Raw genomic sequence first — 21693 nt, forward strand, 5'->3', positions numbered from 1 at the left:
ATATCCTGGCTCTTCTCCATCCCCTTTCTCTATTTTATTTTTGTCCTGAACATTTATCTAATAAGCTACATATATTTTACTGTATTCTGCTTATTTTTTATTTCTCCTCACTAGATTGTTAGCTACATGGGGGCAAGGAGCTTTGTCAGTTTTTTGTTCTCTGTATCCCTAGTGCCCAGAAGGATGCCTGGAACAGAGTAGGCACTTCATAATAATAAGTGAATGAATAAAAGTGTAAATAAATGATTGTGGGAATAATAGTCATTATTACTATTAGAGTTGGGAACTCTTAAGCATTTTAGAGTAGGGTTAATATTACCCACCTCATCAGGTTATGGCATAAGGATTAAATGGGGCAATGTTCTTTAAGCATGTTGTGCAATGCCTGGCACACAGTACATGCCCAATAAAATGGTGGCTAATATTATTATACCCTCATCTAATAGTTGCAAAAAGCAAGAGAGACAATTATGAGTATTCAACCCTATGAGTCCAAAAAATATAAGGCTCAGAAAACTTAAATAATTTCACTTCGATGACATAGCTATTAGGCTTTCAATCCAATTCTGTATGCCCCCAAAACCTACAGTCTATCCATGCCACCATCCTGCCTTTTAACTACATCTTCAACTCCAGGATGGCCACACTAAGCAAAAGGTGGAGCAGGATGATGGGGAACCAAAAACTCAAGGAAGCAATTAAATTAAATTTCAAATAGATATCTGGTAGCTTTCAGAATAAGATACATGGATCTATGTGTATGTGTGTAGTAAATATCTATGTGTGTAGCTGTATAGGGTATAGGGTGGGTGGAAATCACCTTCGTTTGCTCCATGGGGGGAATCTACAATGCTACATTGAAGTGTCATGAGAATTCTCAGATAGGAAACAGCCATATAAAAGAGGAATTATTCCCAGACTGGATGTTGGAAGTCCTGGGTGCTGGTCACAGTTTTCCATCTAATGGGGATGTCTTAGATAAATTTCCCTCTCTAGACTATGTTTTCCTCATATGTAAAATAACAAGACTAGAAAACTGACTTCTAACTTATCTCTTTCAATTCTAAAAGACCTCTCTAAATTTGTGAAGGTAAATGAACTCAAGGATGTGAGAAAACGTTGAAACCCCTAAAATAAACCCCTAATATGAATTAAAGATATCGAGTGTCCCCTAGAGAGAGGAGGATAAGAATTGACTGATCCACTGAGAAGATTCTACCTCTCTTGCTTGAGCCCTTTGAAGTCATCTTTTAGGTCATGGTGAATTACATTCTCTAACCTAGTATTCACAATTGCTCATCCTTCTGCTTTGCCCTGACCAAACCAGTCATTTCTACAGGTTCCTGAATGCTGCTTGTCCCCAAGTCTGAGCACACACATAAAAGGGGAACATGTACCTCCTTACCAGTTTCTCCTGGAAATCAGCTGGCAACAGTGAGACCCTCGGTCCTGTCAGACTCCAAGGATTATTTCCCCTTGCTTGTCCAGCTTCCTCCCACCCCAAAGATTCTGCTTATCTCTGCTAGGCTCCTCTTTTACCCTATGAAAGGAAAACATTTTTGTTTCTGTTTGATTTTGAGATGTTTGCAAACCTTATTGTTACAGCACTCTCCCTTTTGCAATTGTCCTTTTCTTTCTCTTGCAAGAATTGTTTTGAATAAAAATATCTTCTAACAAAGCCCTGATTTGTTTCTTTGACATCTCAAGTGCTACAAATACAGGATCTTCTATAAATATCTCAAATTCACCGACTTCCCTTCCCATCCTTAGTCAATGTCCTAGTCCAAATTTAGTCCACCGTCAACTCTTTCCTGGAGAACTAGTATTTTAACACCTATTCTTATCCTTCTCCGATCCACTATCTGTCCTACAGCCAAGATGATCTTTAAAAAAGCAAATCTGGTCATGTTATTCTCCTGCTTATAGCTATTCAAGGGTCTGCCATTACTTTTAGGATAAATTCTAAATCAGTATTATTGTCTACCAGTAGGTGATGGCATGACTAAGCCCTGCCTCCCCTTCCCTCTCCTCCCCACTTCCACCTTCTGTGCTCCAACCTGACTTACCCTCTGTTCCTTGAACTCTAACTTGCCATACTTCTTTTTACCTATTGGGCTTTGTAACAACCTTTTCCTAGAAGACTGCATCCATCTTTGTCTGGTAACACCTTCTTATTCTTCAAATGTTAACTCAAGCATCATTCCCTCTGGAGATGTTTCCCTGATCACCCCTCAGCTAGGGCTGGCTCTCTATACTTCTCAAGTTTGAAAGTTTGAAACTGCATGTTTAGTTGTTGATTATTTGGTAAATATCTTTCTCCTGTCACTAGATTATAAACTCCATGAGGCCAAAGATGGGTCAATTTTTGCCCACCATTGTACCTCTCAAGGACTAGCATGGTATCTGGCAGTTAGTCATCACTAATATTTGGCCCCATGACTTGCCTTGACGTAGAGAATGTGGACAGTAGTGACAATGTATGAGATGCAGACTTAGGTCGAAGGAGGTACTGAGTGCTTGCATGCTCCTTCTTGTACTCCTTTCACTTGCTAGTAGGAGAATATCCCCTGGGTAGCCTCTGGTCCAAAAGAATGTGGTAATGGGGGAGCCGATCTGAATCTAACTTGAAACTTGCAGCTATTTCCAGCCCTCCACAGCTTGGAACAGAGCCACCTTAACCTATCCATAAATCTATAAGTATAGAATTTAAATACTGCTTGTTGTAAGTCACAAAGGTGTGGGGTGGCTTGTTCACAACATTACCGAGGCAATAGCTGGCAAATATAGCTACTTTGAAGTCATTAAAAATAACATTTTTCAAGATTTTATGATTTGAGACAAAGATCACATAACACTGAATTGCAATTACAGTATAATTATGCAACTATAATATAATTTTTGAAAAAAACAGGAACTGGAAAATTAGAATAATCACTTATAAAATTACATTAACGTTATATATATACACATATATCTTCCAAAAAATATATATATAGAATAGAGTACATATATTCACGAATAGTGTATATTCAAGAATAGAATATATATACATACAAACATACATACACACACACATACACACACACTCACACACACACATATATATACACATTCCCAAAATAATAGAATAAATCATAACAATATGTTAATAATAACCATTTCTGCTTGGTACAATTATACTCAATTATGTTTATTTTTGTCTACCATGAAATGGTTTTGTAGAACCACCATAGGTTTTTGTATTCAGGTACTCAGTTAATGCTGGCCAAAGAAAAAGCTGAATTAATAAACTTCCATGTGCCCAATTTTCTACAGTAAATGTGTATATTAATTTTAGAATTATAAAAATCAATGTTTATTTTTTAAATGGACATTCATAATCTATAATGTTAGCAATAACCCACAGATGACAATTTTTATGAGGCTTCTTTTCAACAGTGATAAACACTCCTAACAGAGCTATAATCCAGAGATTGGTTTATTGAGTAGCATTTTATGAAGACAGAATAACAGTCCTACCAAAGTCAAGATTCATTATATCAATTGTCCCATCAAAGCCCCCAGGAATGCTACTCTGTAGTGAAAAGAAATTGAATGGGTCAACCATGTTCTCCACATAAGAAAAAAACTAAAGTGTTTTGAAGGGATCACAGGCAAGAAAAGAAGGAAGGTGAAAGAAAGGTGAGAAAGTGAGATATCTGAAAGGAGGGAGGAAGAAAGGGCAAAAGGAAAATTTACAAAGAAATAATTCTGCTCAGCATCATCTGAGGACACATTCCTTGACCATCACGCCACCACCATCAATCTCCATTTGCAGAAAGCTCAAGGGGCAAACCCAATGTTAGACAGAGAGGGGCTCCTTTGTGCTGCAGCCAAATCATTTCCTCAAGTAGAAATTGATATACCAGGGTACTCTTCTGCATTCCTCAGTCATATTTTAGCCATCTGGTTTTATAGTCATTGTTTTGTCTGGCTAAGACCCTTTCTCATTTATTGTAGTTCAAAAGGAGATGACTTCCAGGTTAGACAATGTGCTCAAAGAGGCCTTAGGGGTCTGTCCTTCCCTTCAACCAGATGCCACTTACCTAGGTAGCTGGTAGGCACCAGCCACCTTGCAGTTCTGTGCAGCCCACATTTTATGACAGCTCTGAGTCAAGTCATTCTGAATAAATAAGGGTCAATTTCATCCTTCCGGGAGGGAAAAGCCCTTTAAACAACAGACTTTATTGCTGCATCAAGCTTAAAAGATACATAGAAATGAAGAAAGGACTGTGTGGGGTTTATCAGGGAAAAAATAATGAATAAAGGGAATAAAGAAGAGAAAACAGGAAAAAGAAAAGGTAAGCAGGACAGGGGAGGGGTGAATAAAAGGGAGTGAGTGGGAACAAAAGGGTATCATCCACGAAGTGCTTCTTTCACCAAGGAGAGCTGCAAAGTCACCCCATTGTTTTAGATGGTAGAAATGCCTGCCTCGGATGCATAAGCCTGCTTCTCCCTCTATTCTAGATCCATTCATTCCATGCCTGCCCACCTGTCCACTTTAAGTAACACTGAATCTAGCCACTCTATAGCTAATATTGAGTTACAGGAAGAGTTGCTACAGGGCCAAGAGGCTAGGCCCCAGCCTAGGGGAGCTTCTCATTATTTTTCTCTAGGCATATCCCCAACTATGAAAATCCTAACTTGTTATTGGGGGTGAGGGTGGGCAGTTTAGATGTCTAGCAGGTGTACTAAGTTTCCTCAAATTTGTCAGATAATAAACCAGAATTCTAACTAAAGTATAGTTAACTTTAGAAATAGTCACATTCATTTCATTTTGCTTTGCATTCATTCTTTTATTTGTTCCTCCACAAACACGGATTGAGCTCCTTTTCCTTGGCACTGGGGATACGTAGTCTATGGCTCCCCATCTAGAGAAGGAGAGACGAGCAAAGCAAAAATTAGAGAGGTCCAGATTTATGGCCGAAGAATTTGTGTCAGTGCATTCATGTGCATGTCTGTGTGTGCATGTGTGTTTGTACACATGGGTAAAGATGCAGGTATGAGTTAAGGTATGTTGCAGCCCTGGATAAATTGTGATGAGGCAAAATTTGTCTTTCTAAGTTTTGAGCTGTACTCATTTCAGGCTTTTCTGGACCAGCCCCATGAAACTTTACAGTTGTTCTCCTCCACCTAGGAACAAAGAGTATGAACAAAAAGATGTGGAAGATCCTGACTGCTTTTCTCAATACTGAATTTACTCCAAAATGACAGCTTCCATCCCAATGTATTTCTCATGTTTGCCCGTTGGAAAGTCCTAAAACAGAGAACTGACGAGGTTGGAAGAGGAACAAAAAAAGCCATCTCATTTCTGACAGCTCTCTCTCCCTCTCACAGTACCTAATCCCACCTCTAAGATCTCCTGTTTTAATGAATGGCAAAGAATAATAGAAAATCTGATAGACTGGGTGAAAAAGTCCTACCTTTAGTATTTGCTAACATTGTGACTATGGAAATTTATTTTATTTTTCTGATCCTTGGTTTAAGTATCTAAAAATCTGAATGATACCACAAACTTTATAAGATCTGCTCTAAAAATTAAACAAGAGAAGAATAATAATATTCCTACATGTACTGAACACAAAATTATAGGCATTGTGCCAAGATTTTTACACAATTATGTATTTAAGCCTCATAACAACCCCAAAATGGCATTTTGATGGATCAGAAAACTGAGGCTAAAAAGGGGTTAAAAACACATCCAAGATCACATAATAGTGAGCAATGGAATTGGGATTCAAATCCAATTTTTTTGTTGTTGTTGTTTGTTTTTGAAATGGAGTCTCGCTCTGTTGCCCAGGCAGGAGTGCAGTGGCACAGTCTCAGCTCACTGCAACCTCTGCCTCCCAGGTTCAAGCGATTCTCCTGCCTCAGCCTCCTGAGTAGCTGGGATTACAGGCACCTGCCACCATGCCTGGCTTTTTTTTTTTTTTTTTTTTTTTTTTTTTTGGTATTTTTAGTAGAGATGGGGGTTTCACCATGTTGGCCAGGCTGGTCTCAAACTCATTACCTCATGATCTGCCTGCCTCAACCTCCCAAAGTGCTGGGATTATAGGCATGAGCCACCACGTACCTCCCTGCCCCACAAAACCAGTTTTGTCTGACTCCAAACCTGGTGTATCTTACTTAAGGACCAAATTATACCTGGCACATGCAGGTAGTCAATAAGTGTGAATTCCCTTTTTACACTCCCTGACGTGTGAATGTCAGTGACTTTCATGGCCTCACTACAATTGTCTACTCCCTCCTAGGTTGACTTTTAGTAGCTCCCTTCTTGAAGATGACCAGGAATCTGCATATTTAGACCACTTCTTTAAGCATCTCTTTTTTTTTTTTTTTTTTTTTTGAGACGGAGTCTCGCTCTGTTGCCCAGGCTGGAGTGCAGTGGCGGATCTCAGCTCACTGCAAGCTCCGCCTCCCGGGTTTACGCCATTCTCCTGCCTCAGCCTCCCGAGTAGCTGGGACTACAGGCGCCCGCCACCTCGCCCGGCTAGTTTTTTGTATTTTTTTTTTAGTAGAGACGGGGTTTCACCATGTCAGCCAGGATGGTCTCGATCTCCTGACCTCGTGATCCGCCCGTCTCGGCCTCCCAAAGTGCTGGGATTACAGGCTTGAGCCACCGCGCCCGGCCAAGCATCTCTTTTTAAACAGATGTGTTGATAATGTAAGGTTTGGGTAATGAGATTTTCCAAACCATAGCTGCTAACTAAATTAATTGACAAACTTACTTGCAATAAATAAAGGGATGATTACATGTGAAAACAATCACAAGGACCCACTGAGCTTGTGAAGAAATATTCTGACCCACACAGCAGGAGCATCTTACTCTCAGCTACAAACGACCAATCCAAAGGCACAAAGCAAGAGCACCTCTGAAATTGCTTTAGGATAGACAGCTGTCGTTGGGATTCAAAATACTGAGTGATAAGTCCCACCGTGGCTGCTTACTACCTCTGTGACTTTGGGAAAGTTACATAACCACTCTGAATTTCAGTTATTTCTTTGTAAATTATAAGCACTTGGAATACTTGATTTTTTAAGGCCCTGACCAGCTGTAGCATTCTATGATTCTGTGTCAGCTGACACTTGTCAAAATCATGATTTCCTTGTCTAGTGGTACCCTAAGATGTTCCTATGGTCAAAAATAAATTTAGCTTTGCTTTTGAGATATGTGATTTAACACACTCAATCTAGGACTATTTTGAAGAATAAGATGAGGTGATAAATGTGACGGTACCTGAAGTGGGCCCAAAGCTTTTTTGAGATGGAGTTTTTGCTCCTGTTGCCCAGGCTAGAGTACAATGGTGTGATCCCGGCTCACCGCAACCTCTGCCTCCTGGGTTTAGGCGACTCTCCTATCTCAGCCTCCCAAGTAGCTGGGATTACAGATAAGCACCACCACGCCTGGCTAATTTTATGTTTTTAGTAGAGATAGGGTTTCTCCATGTTGGTCAGGCTGGTCTTGAACTCCCAACCTCAGGTGATTCGCCTGCTTTGGCCTCCCAAAGTTCTGGGATTACAGGCGTGAGCCACCATGCCCGGCCCAAAGCATTTTTACAGGATAAGAAACTAATAAAAGCACTAACCCCACCACCACCATAAATGTACCAGTGAATCCTGCCAGTCACACAAACCCATAGTCCATATGTGTCACAACATCTGATATTCATGTGAGTTACTGCATTGATAAGACATACTTTCTCCTTGGAAGGGCGTGGCCTGCTTCACAAAGACCCCTGTGAAGTACTGGAAGTCATCCTTCCTTTCAGTGAACACAGAACCTTCTCCTATCTACCCCCACTTCTCTCAACGACTGCTGGATTAACTCAGCAAGGAACTTAAAACCACAATAGATGAGAACTGGTTAGTGAAACTCGTGATGTTTATCCTGAGAATGACAACATTTCAGTGAAAAACATGATAGCTGTCTTTGAATAACTGAAGGTCTATTGTAGAGGAGGGTTTTAGCTTGATCTGTTCTGGACATCCCTAGGATCCACGGCACGATAAGCACCTAGTGAAGGTTTTTTTTGTTTGTTTGTTTGTTTGAGTGAATAAATCCTGTATAGCTCCCAAAGCCTGAACCAAGGCCAAAAGAAACATTCTGAAGATGGATGATGGCTATGGTTGCACAGCAATGTGAATGTGCTTTATGCCACTGTATTATACACTTAAAAATGGCTAAAATGAGGCCAGGTGCAATGGCTCATGCCTGTAATCCCAGCACTTCGGGAGGCCAAGGTGGGCAGATGGTCTGAGCTCACAAGTTTGAGGCCATCCTGGGCAACATGGTGAAAATTCATCTCTACAAAGGATACAAAAATTAGCCGGGTATGATGGTACATGCCTGTGGTCCCAGCTACTTAGGAGGCTGAGGTTGGGAGGATAGCAGGGGTTGCAATGAGCTGAGATTACATCACTGCACACCAACTGGGCAAAAGAACCAGGCCTTGTCTCAATAAAAAAGCTAAAATGGTAAATGTTATGTATATTTTATCACAATAAAAAAGTGTTTACAAGAACAGAAAACCAAATACCATATGTTCTTACTCATAAGTGGGAGCTGAAAAATGAGAACACGTGGACACAGGGAGGGGAACATCACACACTGGGGCCTGTCAGTGGGTGGGGGGCTAGAAGACAGATAGCATTAGGAGAAATACCTAATGTAGGTGATGAGTTGATGGGTGCAGCAAACCACCATGGTACGTGTATACCTATGTAACAAAACCACACGTTCTGCACATGTACCCCAGAACTTAAAGTATAATTTAAAAAAGCGAAAAAATAAAAATAAAAAGAGTGTTTCAAAAAAGAGACTTCAGTTATAGTGAAAGGAAGATTTTTAGACTACTTAGCAACATCCAAAAATGGAATGGCTGCTTCATGCAGAGGTGAGCATCCTTGTTACTGAGAGTAGTAAAGTATATCAATCACAGAAGAGAAGACTCAGGAGTGGAAGACCCAGAGATCACCTCAACATTTTCTTGGGTGACCTTGGGCAAGTTACTTAACCTATCCTTGACCCCAATTCCTCAGATATAAATTAAGAATGAAAATAGCACATATCTTATGTAGTTATTGCAAAGATTAAATAAGCTAACTACTGCTAAGCATTTAGTACATCATATGGAGATAAGAGTACATATTCCTAAAGAGTCTACACAGCAATTTAGGAATTTTGTCCAGGGGTATATATGCATCAGATATTGAGTTAAGACTCAAAAACCTCCGAGGTCCTTTTCAACTTGAAAATATGAATGTGTAAACTCTGATAAAAGAGTCACCCCCCACAACCCCTAATAAATATGTTATAATCTATACAGATAACAGAACTGTTAATCATCATTTTTTTTTCTTCTTCTACCTCTACTCTCAATATTTGACTTTATGGATTTCCACAGAAGGAGGCTCCACCTTATAGTGGCTGAAGATGCTAGGTTGCTTGTGAAAGTTTCATTACAGACCGAGCCATGGGACAAGGAGATCAGAAACAACTAACTGGCCGGTGGTGAGCTCCTGCTGAGCAACAGCGAGCTACTACACGAATGATGCCATTAGGAATCAACGGCTGTCTTCAGACCCAGAGAGGATGTTTTCCAGGATGGGGAGAACTCAACAAAACAAACATCAGAGCAGTTATCTTTTCTTTACAACATTGCTGATGGAGATAAACAACGTGCCAGCCTTAGCTGGTGTCAGTATGTGGCCCCAGGTGACTGAATGAAAACAATATTTAAATACCAGTGAGCCACAGCAGTAGGTTTCAGACAAGGGGCCTGCAGAAAAGACTGAAATCTGAAATGCACAGGTCTTTCTTACCCTGCAGAAACAAAGAGGGGGAGCATGCTAATCCCACAGATTTCATGAGGCTTCTGATTTACTGGCCTCTTAGAAGGCTCTGTTGGGGTTTGTCATTTTGATGAGAATGTCTTGCTATAAAGGTTAAACATGCTAAGAAGCATGAAATGATCTTCTCCAAGAAAGACTGCATCTGCTTGGCAGAAAAATAGCTGTCCAGTAGCCCACAGAAGGGGGTCTTTCAAGAGCCACTTATATTGAGAGGTCCAGCCTCAAGTTCCAAATATACTTGTCACTCCAATATCCTCTCTGTTGGGCTGGGTTATTTGTTGGGGTAAGATGGGATGAGTGATGAAAGAGAAAGAGAAGAGAAATATATACATATCTCTTCCTTCTACACTTCCTGTCTCTAAATCAGTTGCCAACATTTCAAATAAAATTTATCAATTAGAACAAATTATGGGAGACTTACCAAATGGCTTTGCTATAATGGCATGACTACTGCCTAGAAGATCATGAGACATAAAAGTATATCTTCACAAATATGCACAGATGCACAGATACATATGTATTTCTTTGAAAAATCCAATAAACTGGAACCAAAATGAGGGACTAAGAACATTCTATTCTAAGCCGGGTGCAGTGGCTCATGCCTGTGATCCCAGCACTTTGGGAGGCCAAGGTGGGTGGTTCACAAGGTCAGGAGATTGAGACCATCCTGGTTAACACGGTGAAAATCCGTCTCTACTAAAACTACAAAAAATTAGCTGGGCGTGGTGGTGGGCACCTGTAGTCCCAGCTACTTGGGAGACTGAGGTGGGAGAATGGCCTCAATCTGGGAGGCGGAGCTTGCAGTAAGCTGAGATAGCACCACTGCACTCCAGCCCGGGTGAAAGAGCAAGACACCATCCCAAAACAACAACAAAAACAATAACAAAAAAAAAAATTCTATTCTATTCTATTCTATTCTATTCTATTGGCCACTCATTTCCTACCCGGAGGCCTCAGTTTCTTCATCTAAAATTGGGGGTGGGTGGTTTTGCTAGATAGTATCTGAGCATCTATTCTACTGGCAAGGTAAGTAATTATATAACCCTTTATACTCTGCCTGGTTTTCGTTGGGTCAGTAAAGTTTTAGGTTTTAAGTTTGGGACTTCTATTCATGATTACTACATGTTTGCTGCTTTTTCCTCTTAACAATCCTTGGTGAGATTAAAACAAAACCCATGATAAAATAGAAAACTTCTCAGAAGCTAGAGGAAAACTATCCACATGTGCTCCATGCACAGACACATACATAATACTCAGTATCAGGTGTCATCACTATAAATCCCAAATGAGAGACCAGAATAGGGAGAAGTTCAAAATACAGTTTTTCTATCTCCAAGGAAAAAATCTTCTAGCTTAATTTCAAATACAGCCAGTTTTACAAGACAAAGAGAGACAATCTACGACTCATTGTTTCTACCAAATACATGCCAAAGCTTGGTTGAGATCACCACAGTCACAACAGATCCTCTTAATGCAATTCTTTAAAACCTGGGATTACAAAAGAGTCACATTTAATTCCAAATATACCATTTAAAGTATGAAGAAAATCATGCTTTGGTATGTTCTCTTATGGCTCAACCTTCTCAACGTTAACCTGTACCATATGCCTTAAACATAGAAATAACACCTGGGTCATTTCCACCACACAAGAAAAAAAAATGGAATAAAAATACCAACCAGATCATTTTTTCAATTCTTGCATTGCTAAATTCCAGATTCTGAAAGGGGAATATTGGCTTTATTATCTGCATGAGCACATTATACACTTTGATTCTACAATGGAGCCTCACAATAAGCCAGTTAAACACCCACCACCAATATTGTCAGTGGTAAATATTGAAATGGAGGCAGAGAGAAGGTAAATACATATGTTCTGAGTGGGATCAAAGCGGGTGTAGGTTTGACTCTCAGCTACATCTGCTTAATGGTCACCACAGTCCTCCCCACTCCTCCTAAGAATCTGCCACTGATTCAAGATGGCTCAGAAGAAAGGAAGAAGCAAAAGGCTTCTATGGCCAGACACTTGCTCTTATCCAATTTCAGCTATTCTCTAGCTGTGTATAATTGATTACTAACTAAGTCCTATTGACATTGCCCCTTTTTTATTTATCAGATATGTTTGAAAACTCGACCTCCGCTCTCCTTCCTTCAGGGAGGGCTCTTATCTCTCATTCCTGAATTAATACCAATGCAAACTGGACTATTATATGCTGACCTGTTGGTCTTCTGTCTTCTCTACTCAATTTATCTTCTGCCACAGTGATCTGACCTGGTTATCCCATTGTTAAACGTGGTATGCCTCCTATAAGATAATGCCTAAACTTCTTAGGAGAGCAAAATGTTTCATGGCTGGCCTTGTCACCCCTACAGTTGCACCTTCGAAAACTTCCCCTCAAATCCCTCCTCCTCACTCTTTAAGCCCTACATGCCACCCACATGGAAAACTTACTATTTATTGAAGTCACCTTTATACATCTGTTCCTTCTGCCTAGAATATTTTTTCCCTGCCTGGTCCGCCTGGGAGATCTTTGATTCTCCACCAAGCCTCAGCTCTAGTGGCACCAGTCTGTGATGCCTTCCATGATATTTCTCCCGGCACTGATGTCACCATTCCTCGGATACCAGAATATAATGGCAATTTATGAGAACCACAATCAATGCCTTTGTGTCCCAAGTGCTCAACACAGTCCCTGGCACGTAGCACTCAGTAGGTATTCAGAATGAATTGGGTGGCCCTTGATTTCTTCATGTAGAAAATGAGGATAATAATATGCAGTCTGCAGAGTGGATGTGAGGGTTAAATGACTCAGTACATATTAAGAACCAAACATAGAGAAGGCACATCATTTTTTTCAATAAATACTAGGTCTTTTAACTTTCCTTTCCTCTTAATCCAAACTGTAGTGAAGAAGGACTCACCTCTCTGTGAAAAGAAACATGAAGCCAGAGATGCTAGAAAAGCCTGCAACAATCCCCTTTGTGTTGTGTTTCAAAGCACTTGTTTCTCATAATTTAGCCGCATTTCAATTTATTGTATTATTATGGGCAGATGTCTGCTCGCAGTTAAGCTGCTTTGAGCACTCACAGTAATAAAGATACAGAGAGGCAGTGTAAATGGCCACCAAGTCCCTGCATTTGACAGCACTGCAGTCAGTAGCAGGTGTGCTATGGTTCATAAGCAGCTGTCACGCACTGCACCAAAGTGCTGACCCTCACATTCTTAGGTTGAATGTAGGTGTAGGTGTCGATTCTTAAAGATCTCCAAAGTCCCCAGCCTGTCCTTCTTAGACCTCAAGCCTTCAAGACTCTAGAATAACTAGAATCTATAACCCTGATACTCTTTTTTAGAGTAACAAGACCAGCTGTAATTGGAGGTAGCTCAGACTCTCACCTGGTGGGATAACTCTCAGCTAGGGTTCATGTACTATGGAAAAGCTTCCTGGAATCATAAAATCCTGTGCTTGTGGAAAGGGAAACTTGCAGAACTGGAAGTTAAAAAAAAAAAAAGAGGCTGAATCTGTGCTCTGCTGTGGCTGTCAGCAGGGATATACTTGTATGACTTAAGCAACAACAGAAAAGAAAAAAAAAATGGAGACACTTTGATTTATGTCAATGAATTGTACATTTCTTGGGAAGCCCCTTTCTCAGATACATGACATTATCTATCAAAAACAGTAAACAATGGACCAAAGAGGAAACAGCCTTTTAGTGCTCTTCAGAAAACTAACATTCTATTCATTAATCCATCAATTAAAACTCAGGTCTGATGAGCCTGAAGTGTACTCAGTACACCAAGGTATTCATTTTCTTAGATGAATGAATCAGGGAGATGAAAATTTCATTGCAGTGCTGATATAACTAAGCCGAGTCCTAATCCAGACAGTTCTGCGGATTGCGAGGAACAAGGACTCACATTCCTGTCCTGCCCTTCATTCACCTTTCTCTCTCTCCTCGGGATAAGGGAAGACATTGCCAAGCTGATGACATTTGAGAATCAGAGTTTTAGAGTTGAAAAAGCCCAGAGAGAGCGTGAAACCCAACTGCCTCATTATAGTCTTGCAAAAAAGAAAGGTCAGAGGATCCATCTCCAGGTCAGACATTTAAATAAAAGATCTGGAAACCTATGAGGGATGAGGGTACAGCCATAACACAGATTCCCCTCCTCAATAGCATTAAGACCAGTAAAAGCAACCACCATTGTTATATTTGACATTGGAAGCCCAGGTTTCTGTTATTCCCACACCAGTGAGATAGTCTGAGCAAGACCTCAGTGAATCCAGAACTAATTATAAAATGGTATATAATATGCATCATATCTTGCTTTCTGATTGTTATCTTTTTCTTTCCTGTGATTATTCCTTGAATCATTGACATTGGTAGGTTGCATTAGAGTTTGCAGATTATGTCTCTATCCCCTCTGCTGTGCTGTGAGCTCATGGAGGACGGAAAGTATGTCTCCTATTAATATATATGTATAACCTCATTAGTTCACAAAGCCTGACACAGAAAAGAGCTAAATACCTGTTTACGGAATCTCTATGTTAATGTTGAAGTTAATTCCAAAGAAGCATCATAGCTTCATTTCCTACAGTTTTGTGGGCCAAAAGCCATTGAAACTAAAGCTACTTAAGTAGACTGTGTTGAAAATATAGAAATTTTAATAATTTAACTTTAATAGTCTAAAGAAGATGCAAAATGAATATATATTTTTCATAATCATATACTACATGCTATGTAGTTGTCCAAAGAAGCAATAAGCATGATTTGATCTAAAATGATAGTGATGGAGGAGAGAGTGGACAGAAGTAGGATGGGTTTACATGAGAAATGGATGAGACTTGCTGAAATAGACTGAATATCATAGGACGAAAATAAAAGAAAATGCCCAAGAACAGTGGGGATGCCATTTACCAAGATGGGGAAAAACTGAAAGAAAAAGAAGCCTGGGGCAGGAAGGAAGACCTCACGATTTCTGCTTTACAGTGATATGATTAAGCTGTTCAATGATACGATTAAGTCCAACAGGACTTCACAGGATGCAGGTAGTCTTCCAGTATATTAAAGAATTTCAACTTATCTGATTAGAATTAAGTAGCTATGTATTAAGTAGCTATTAATTAAGTAGCTTAAGTTAATCTATCAGATAGCAAAATGGAGATGTCAAGTAGACAACTAGGGATATAAGAATCTGGGATTTCAGGGAGAGTTCCAGGCTAGAGACCGCAATTTGGAAGTCACTAAAATATGCATGACCTTTAATATCATGGCAAAGGATAAGAGCACCAAGGGAATTGTGCAGGCCAAGAAGAGACCTAAAACAGAAACCCTCCAACATTTAATAACCATCTAGTATATGTATATAACAGTACATATGAAGGAAAGGCTGCTCAATGTAATGGAAAGCCTGATGGATTAGGAATCAGGAATTCTAACCATTCTATAGCTATTCCAAGTTAAACTGATATTGACTTAACTTCTCAGGGCTTCCAATTCCTCATTTACCAAAACAGCAGTGAGGTACAGGTAACACTAATGGTATCCACCAACCCTACTATTTTCCCTATTTTCTTTTCTTCTTCTTCTTTTTTTTTTTGTTTTTTTTTTTTTTTTTTTGTTTTTTTGTTTTTTGTTTTTTTGAGACAGAGTTACTCTGTCACCCAGGCTGGAGTGCGACTGCATGGTCTTGGCTCACTGCAACCTCCACCTCCCAGGTTCAAGTGATTCTCGTGCCTCAGCCTCCTGAGTAGCTGGGATTATACCCGGCTAATTTTTGTATTTTTAGTAGAGATGGGGTTTTGCCATGTTGGCCAGGCTGGTCTTGAACTCCTGACCTCAGGTGACTCACCCACCTCGGCTTCCCAAAGTGCTGCGATTACAGGCATGAGCCACCACACCTGGCCTCTGCCAACCCTAGCATTTTCCTATGACATGACATGTGGCATATATGTAGCATTTCAGTGACACAATCCAGCCTCATCGAAGACTGGTGTCTCACCCTTTCCAGGCAGAATCATTTGCTGCTGCTGCTGCTGCTACCCAGGATCACATAGAAGGTTGCCTAAAAAGGGAGGCCCTCAGTGGAGAGGAGCAGCAGCTGCATGCCTTTCCCACGGGAACAAGAGTCACTGGAGAGAAGTGAAAATATTTGTATTCTTCATGTTCAGCTGATGCATATGTCAGATAAATGTTGTACTATAGGTTATTTTTCTTGACATTGAGATGAACTTATGCTGAGCTTTATTTACTTTCTTGCCAAATGAATGCCAGTATATGTTTAGAAAAAGCCATTCAGGAAAGAGCATAGATTCAGCAATGCTCTAAAATTTAAGCTCCATGACCTACAAATAAATCAAACCCTTGGCTTTGCCTTACTGGAACTTGACACTCACCAATTGAACTAGACAGTTTGGCTATACTAGCAAAGATAAGATGTTGTCCCAGGTCAAGTGATCATATCTCCTTAAGTAGGACTAACTCCAGAGCAGGCTAAAGACCAGCTAGACTGTTTCCTCTGTCCAACAGGACTTCACTGGATGGCAGGTGGTCTTCCAGGACTTTAAAGAATTTCAACCTATCTGATTAGAATTAAGTAGTTAAAACAGGCCTTTGCTTTTTAGGTCATGGAGACGTCTCTCACATCACTACGAATAGCCAACCAAAATAACTAGCGCAAAACAGTTGGGATGAGTAGAGACAGCTACATCTTAGAATGGCAGCAGATTATGATGAAAAAAATCTAAATACAATATCAAGCCAATTTGTAGACATCAAGATTTAGAGTAGCTCATCTTCGCAAGCAGGAGAAGCACTCTTATGAGGGTAGAAACAGGAGTTATCCAATTGTACTATAAGAGAAATATACCCACGCAAATTAATCTTAGTATCATATACACAAATACTTTCTACTTCCCAGGCCTTATTCTCTGACTCTCTTATCTTTGGCTAATGACTTTGGTCCAGGAATTGTCTCTTAGACGTATCTGTTGCTGACTTTGCTTGGGTCATTGGGCTATTTTGATGTAGTGTCTAGTGTCTGACCTAGGCCATGAAAACTCCAGTTTTCAGCATTCCATCTATGCTTTCTTCAGTGTATATACACAAGTGCTTCTTTCTAACACTCCCATTCATGTATGGGCCTGGTGATACCAAGGGACTCACCCCCAAGGAAGTTCCAGTAGAGAACACAGTTTGAGCTACTGGGACACACAGCCTTAAGAACTGTCTTGGGCTTAACACATTTAGTACAAATGATCCACTCTAGGCTTAGAATTGATTCTAGAATGCTTCCACATAATAAAAATTAGAGAGAGAATGGCAATTGAGTGACTGTGTTGACGTTGTTATGGTGAATGGTGCAGGGCTCCTTAATCCAAAAAAGATCCCATTCCTGTATAGAGAATGCCCAACACATTTTCTTCACTCTTCTTCAGAAGTGCCTAGAGTGGATGCCTAAAGTTAGAAATAGGAGACCTAAAATCCAAGAAACCTTGGATCCCCTTCTCTGGGCCATCACTCCTTCCATATAGAAGTGGCCACTCTTGCCTGTTTGTCCTACTGTTTCCCTATAGACATCTGCCATAACATCGACCACATGTTAAACATTTCTCACATTTCCCTTTGCTTCTCTGGGAGGACTATACACCCCTTGTTCAAAAGTAAAGGCTGTGTCAGGTTGGTGTTTCTGTTTTGGTTTGTTTGTTTGTTGCATTTCTAACCTCAAACATAGTACCTGGAACACACCAGGGCTTCAATCTATGTCAATGTCCTGCAGGAAAAATGAACAAAAGATACTCAAAAGAATCTCCACTAAGGAATCAGTTTCAATAAAGAAAAACAATGTCATTGGGAATCTCAACTTTTCTTTGCTAGCAGAGAAGAGTCCTATAATTTTTACACTCCACTGATTCATTCTGAACATGGTGTCAGGAACAATCCAGGGGCAAAAAACAATTAGTAGGGGAACAAAACAATCAGTTGAACTGTCTGGGATTTGAGCGATGTATACATCAAATATCTTAAATTTGCTAAGCTTCTTCTCATTTGGCCAGAATGGATAACTCTTGGCTGCACTGCACCAAGAATAATTGTCCCTCATATATCCCCAATCAGCTGCCTTCCAATGACTTGTCAGAAGTGACAATGTAAAAGGTGCAGTGACTTTCACTGTTCTTGGCAAGTTTTGGACCAACTCCCATTGATTCACCCTTGAAATGGGTGAGCTCAGAGACACCTTGTACAGCTGGCTACAGTCACTGTGTCCTGCCTCTGACAATCACAAGGCCCTTGAGTTAAGCAGAGACCCAAGAAGAAGAAGTGAGACGTCTGAGATGACCTTTATATTGCCTTCATGGGTAACAGAAGATCCGCAACACTTTGGCAAACACCAAAACTGTCTCATGCATCTCAGAGACAAAATGACCTTTCTATCTTCCCCAACCAGCACCAGAGTAGGTTACCCTACAAAGATATTTGGTAAGAGCCCAGGCACCTGAAAGACTGACCAGCCCCTTGTGGCCTATTTCTGTCCCGCATGGGTATTTCCTCATCATAGCTCCTGTTCTAGCAGTTGCTGACTTGAAAATTCCGTGAATTTTAATTTTAATTCCATATGCTCTAAGAAAGCTCTCTTTTCCTCCTTTGTCCTCGTGTCCTGTATTCTATTTCTGATCTGACTGTAAGAAGGTTTGTAGTTCTCTTGAAATATACCTTAGCTAGTAACACAGTTGGCCCCACAGTTGGCCTCACAAAAACCACGCCTTGAAAACTGGTCATTCAGCCCTTGTTCCAGGCCTGGCCCAGGATCCATCCACATCACCTATCTTCTGATAGTTGGACAATTTCTGGCCACTGGCCACTGGTCTGTAGAGATGAGACCCCGCAGGTCTCTTCTCAAAACGTTCTTCTCTTCTCTAAATCTCTATGTCCTTCTTTTCTAACATGCTACTGTCTTACATCATCTTATTACAGCTTATTATATAGATGTCTGAACTCCTCAGCTACATAAATGATAAACTTCTTAAGGGCAAGAACTATGTCTATACAGGTACAGCATTCTCGAAGCCCTAAAGCTATACCCTTAGCAAAAACTTGGTCTTGATGCAAATTATCCTTTCATAGAATTTAGAAGCTGACAGCCTGTGGACTTGATTCAGTGTGCTTGGCATATAAAAAAATAGCCCAAGTTGCAATCTGCAAACAACTTGACAGGAATCTCCTTGTGTTGATGTTGTCCCTTTTCTTGCCTTTATCTCTTCCCTTTACTTAAACTGTAAATCGGGTGCAACTGTCAGGTACTGAAGTGGTGAATGAAAAGGGAATCCTCCCAGCATTCTGACCTGGTCTACAGGGTCAGCCCTCATCTCTTTGGTCCCCTCTCATGCCCCTCCTCCCCGCCTCCACAGTTCCCCAATTCCATTCTGGACATTTTTCAGAAAGGAACAAAGCATCCAGTTCATTCTGGACTTTGTTCAAGTCCTCAACTGTGTCAGAGTTGCTCACTATACGGTGAACCTGTATAGTATGTTGGGTCTCCTTGCAAGGGCCTCCCAAGCTTCTCTATACCTTCTCTTTAATGATGCTGATGAGAATAATTATGACTATAATAATCACTAACATTAAATGCTCAGGAACCTATTAACTCATTTAATCATCATCAGTATCTTGTGAGGTAGGTGCCTGATCATTTCTATTTTACAAATGAGGAAGTCAAGTCTCAAAGATATTGACTACCATGATGAAATTACCATCACTGTATGAGGGCTAGATTTCTCACCCAGTCTGGTCCCAGAGTTTATGTTCTTAACCAATACATCACTCTGCCTCTTATAAAACTCACCATGTTTGTAATCAGTTATTCAATGGCTAAGTATTCCACTAGGCAGCAAGCTCCATAAAAACAGAGATGAATCTGTCTTGTTCAACATTGTATTTCTAAAGCTGAACCCAGGAGTTAGCCTGTAGAAAGCACTAAAGAAGCACAAATCAAATGAATGAATAAAACAGCCAGTTGGCTAGTCCCCCTTGGAGTCCCAAAAGAGAATTATTTATCCTCTCTAAATAAAAAATATTTAATCAAAAAGTATCATAATCACAGTAATATTTATTAGAAAGCTTCCCCTGTAATCCCAGCACTTTGGGAGGCCGAGGCGGGCGGATCACAAGGTCAGGAGATCGAGACCATCCTGGCTAACACGGTGAAACCCCGTCTCTACTAAAAAATACAAAAAAAAAAATAGCCGGGCGAGGTGGCGGGCGCCTGTAGTCCCAGCTACTCGGGAGGCTGAGGCAGGAGAATGGCGTGAACCCGGGAGGCGGAGCTTGCAGTGAGCTGAGATCTGGCCAGTGCACTCCAGCTTGGGTGACAGAGCGAGACTCCGTCTCAAAAAAAAAAAAAAAAAAAAAAAGCTTCCCTTTCTGCAACTCAGTCTTAGCCAAACAAATCCAAGCATTCAGAACTAGAAAGGGTGCGATCTGGAAATCAGTAAACCCAAAAACTCTTGGAAGAAAGAAAGTGCAGGTGGGTGCAAAGGCTTGGGCTGTCCAGGGATCCAACTATAAGACACCAGCCCCACTCAGGCCCTCACTTGCCATCCTCCAGGCTGACTCACCCCTTTCGCAGGTTCTTCCCCAGTATCCAGTACCGGTGCAGTCACAGATGAAGCGATTCCAGCCGTCCTTGCACACAGCATTGTTCTTGCAGGGGTAGCTGTCACACTGCTTGGCGCTCATCCGTGAACAGGAGGACTTGACACCCGCAGCGTTCTGCATCTCTGCTAGCTGTCGAATGTTCTTGCTGCGCCCATCAATGAACAAGTCGCGAATGCAGCCCACGTAGCCATAGTTGAGCATGGCAGTCCACAGCTCGGTGGGGAGAATAAGGCCAGCACGGTTCTCTGGCAGCCCTCCCAGGTACATGTCTCCTTCCAGGTCCAGGATCTCACTCTCCCCGCTGGCGGTGAATGGCGTGCGCCTGCTGTTCACTGATATAGTACCTGGGGTGGGAAGACAGATCTCAGGTGAGTCTGCCAGTTGCTTAACCAAATGAAAGAAGCCCAACAGGTGAGTGCTGAGACCAGCCACTGGCTGGCCAGGAAAGAACAATGCAAGCAAGAGAACTGGATGTTACAAGACAATGGAAAAGACAATGTAGGCCGCTTGGTTCCAATCTCTGCCAGGTAAGTCAACCTGGCCCTTAGGAAGACCCAGGAAAATCTCAGTGACCTGACATCTAGTGTATCTTTTCTCTACTTAACCCTCTTGACTGAGACCATACAGGTTGAGAGCAGCACAGTTCCTGCCTGTATTTAAATTCCAGCTCTAACATGTATGAGCTGTATAACCTTGAAGAAGTGACTTCACCTTCCTGTGCCTCAGTTTCCTCATTTGTAAAATGGGAAAATAACTGTCCCTACCTCATAGGTTGATGTGATTAAATGAGCAAATATATGCAAAGTACTTTTAAGAGTGACTGAGACAGAACGAGGCCTCTGTATGTTTGCCTGGGTTTTCTTCAAGGGCTCACCAACCCCGAAAAGATGGAACTTCCTCTTCTGTCTCTCCCTCCACGCACTGGTACTCTCTAGATTGGGCATTCACTACCAACCCTGCCAGTGAATATTTTGAGCATTCCCTGTGATACATTTTAACTGAAACATTATTCCTTATTTAATCATTTAATAACTGTGTATGGAAGACCTATTCTGTCTCTGGTATAGTTCTAGGCACTGAGATGAACTTGATAGGCATGTCTCTCCTCTCACTGAGCAGATGTTCCAGAACAGAGGGACAGAAAATAAATGATAT

The 21693-nt window shown here is 41.0% G+C and overlaps 1 protein-coding gene across 1 annotated transcript in view; it reads right to left on the reverse strand.

The window, feature by feature from the left end:
• Positions 1-21693, reverse strand: part of LOC117069250 (neurexin-3-beta) — a 1234533-nt gene that overhangs the window by 1136921 nt on the left and 75919 nt on the right. The window contains exon 4 of the mRNA XM_033187257.1: positions 20499-20882. Within this exon, the coding sequence (XP_033043148.1) occupies positions 20499-20882 (384 nt within the window). The remainder of the gene's footprint in view (positions 1-20498; positions 20883-21693) is intronic.

The sequence above is a fragment of the Trachypithecus francoisi genome, unplaced genomic scaffold (assembly GCF_009764315.1).
Source record: "Trachypithecus francoisi isolate TF-2019V2 unplaced genomic scaffold, Tfra_2.0 Lachesis_group3, whole genome shotgun sequence".
Taxonomy (NCBI): domain Eukaryota; kingdom Metazoa; phylum Chordata; class Mammalia; order Primates; family Cercopithecidae; genus Trachypithecus; species Trachypithecus francoisi.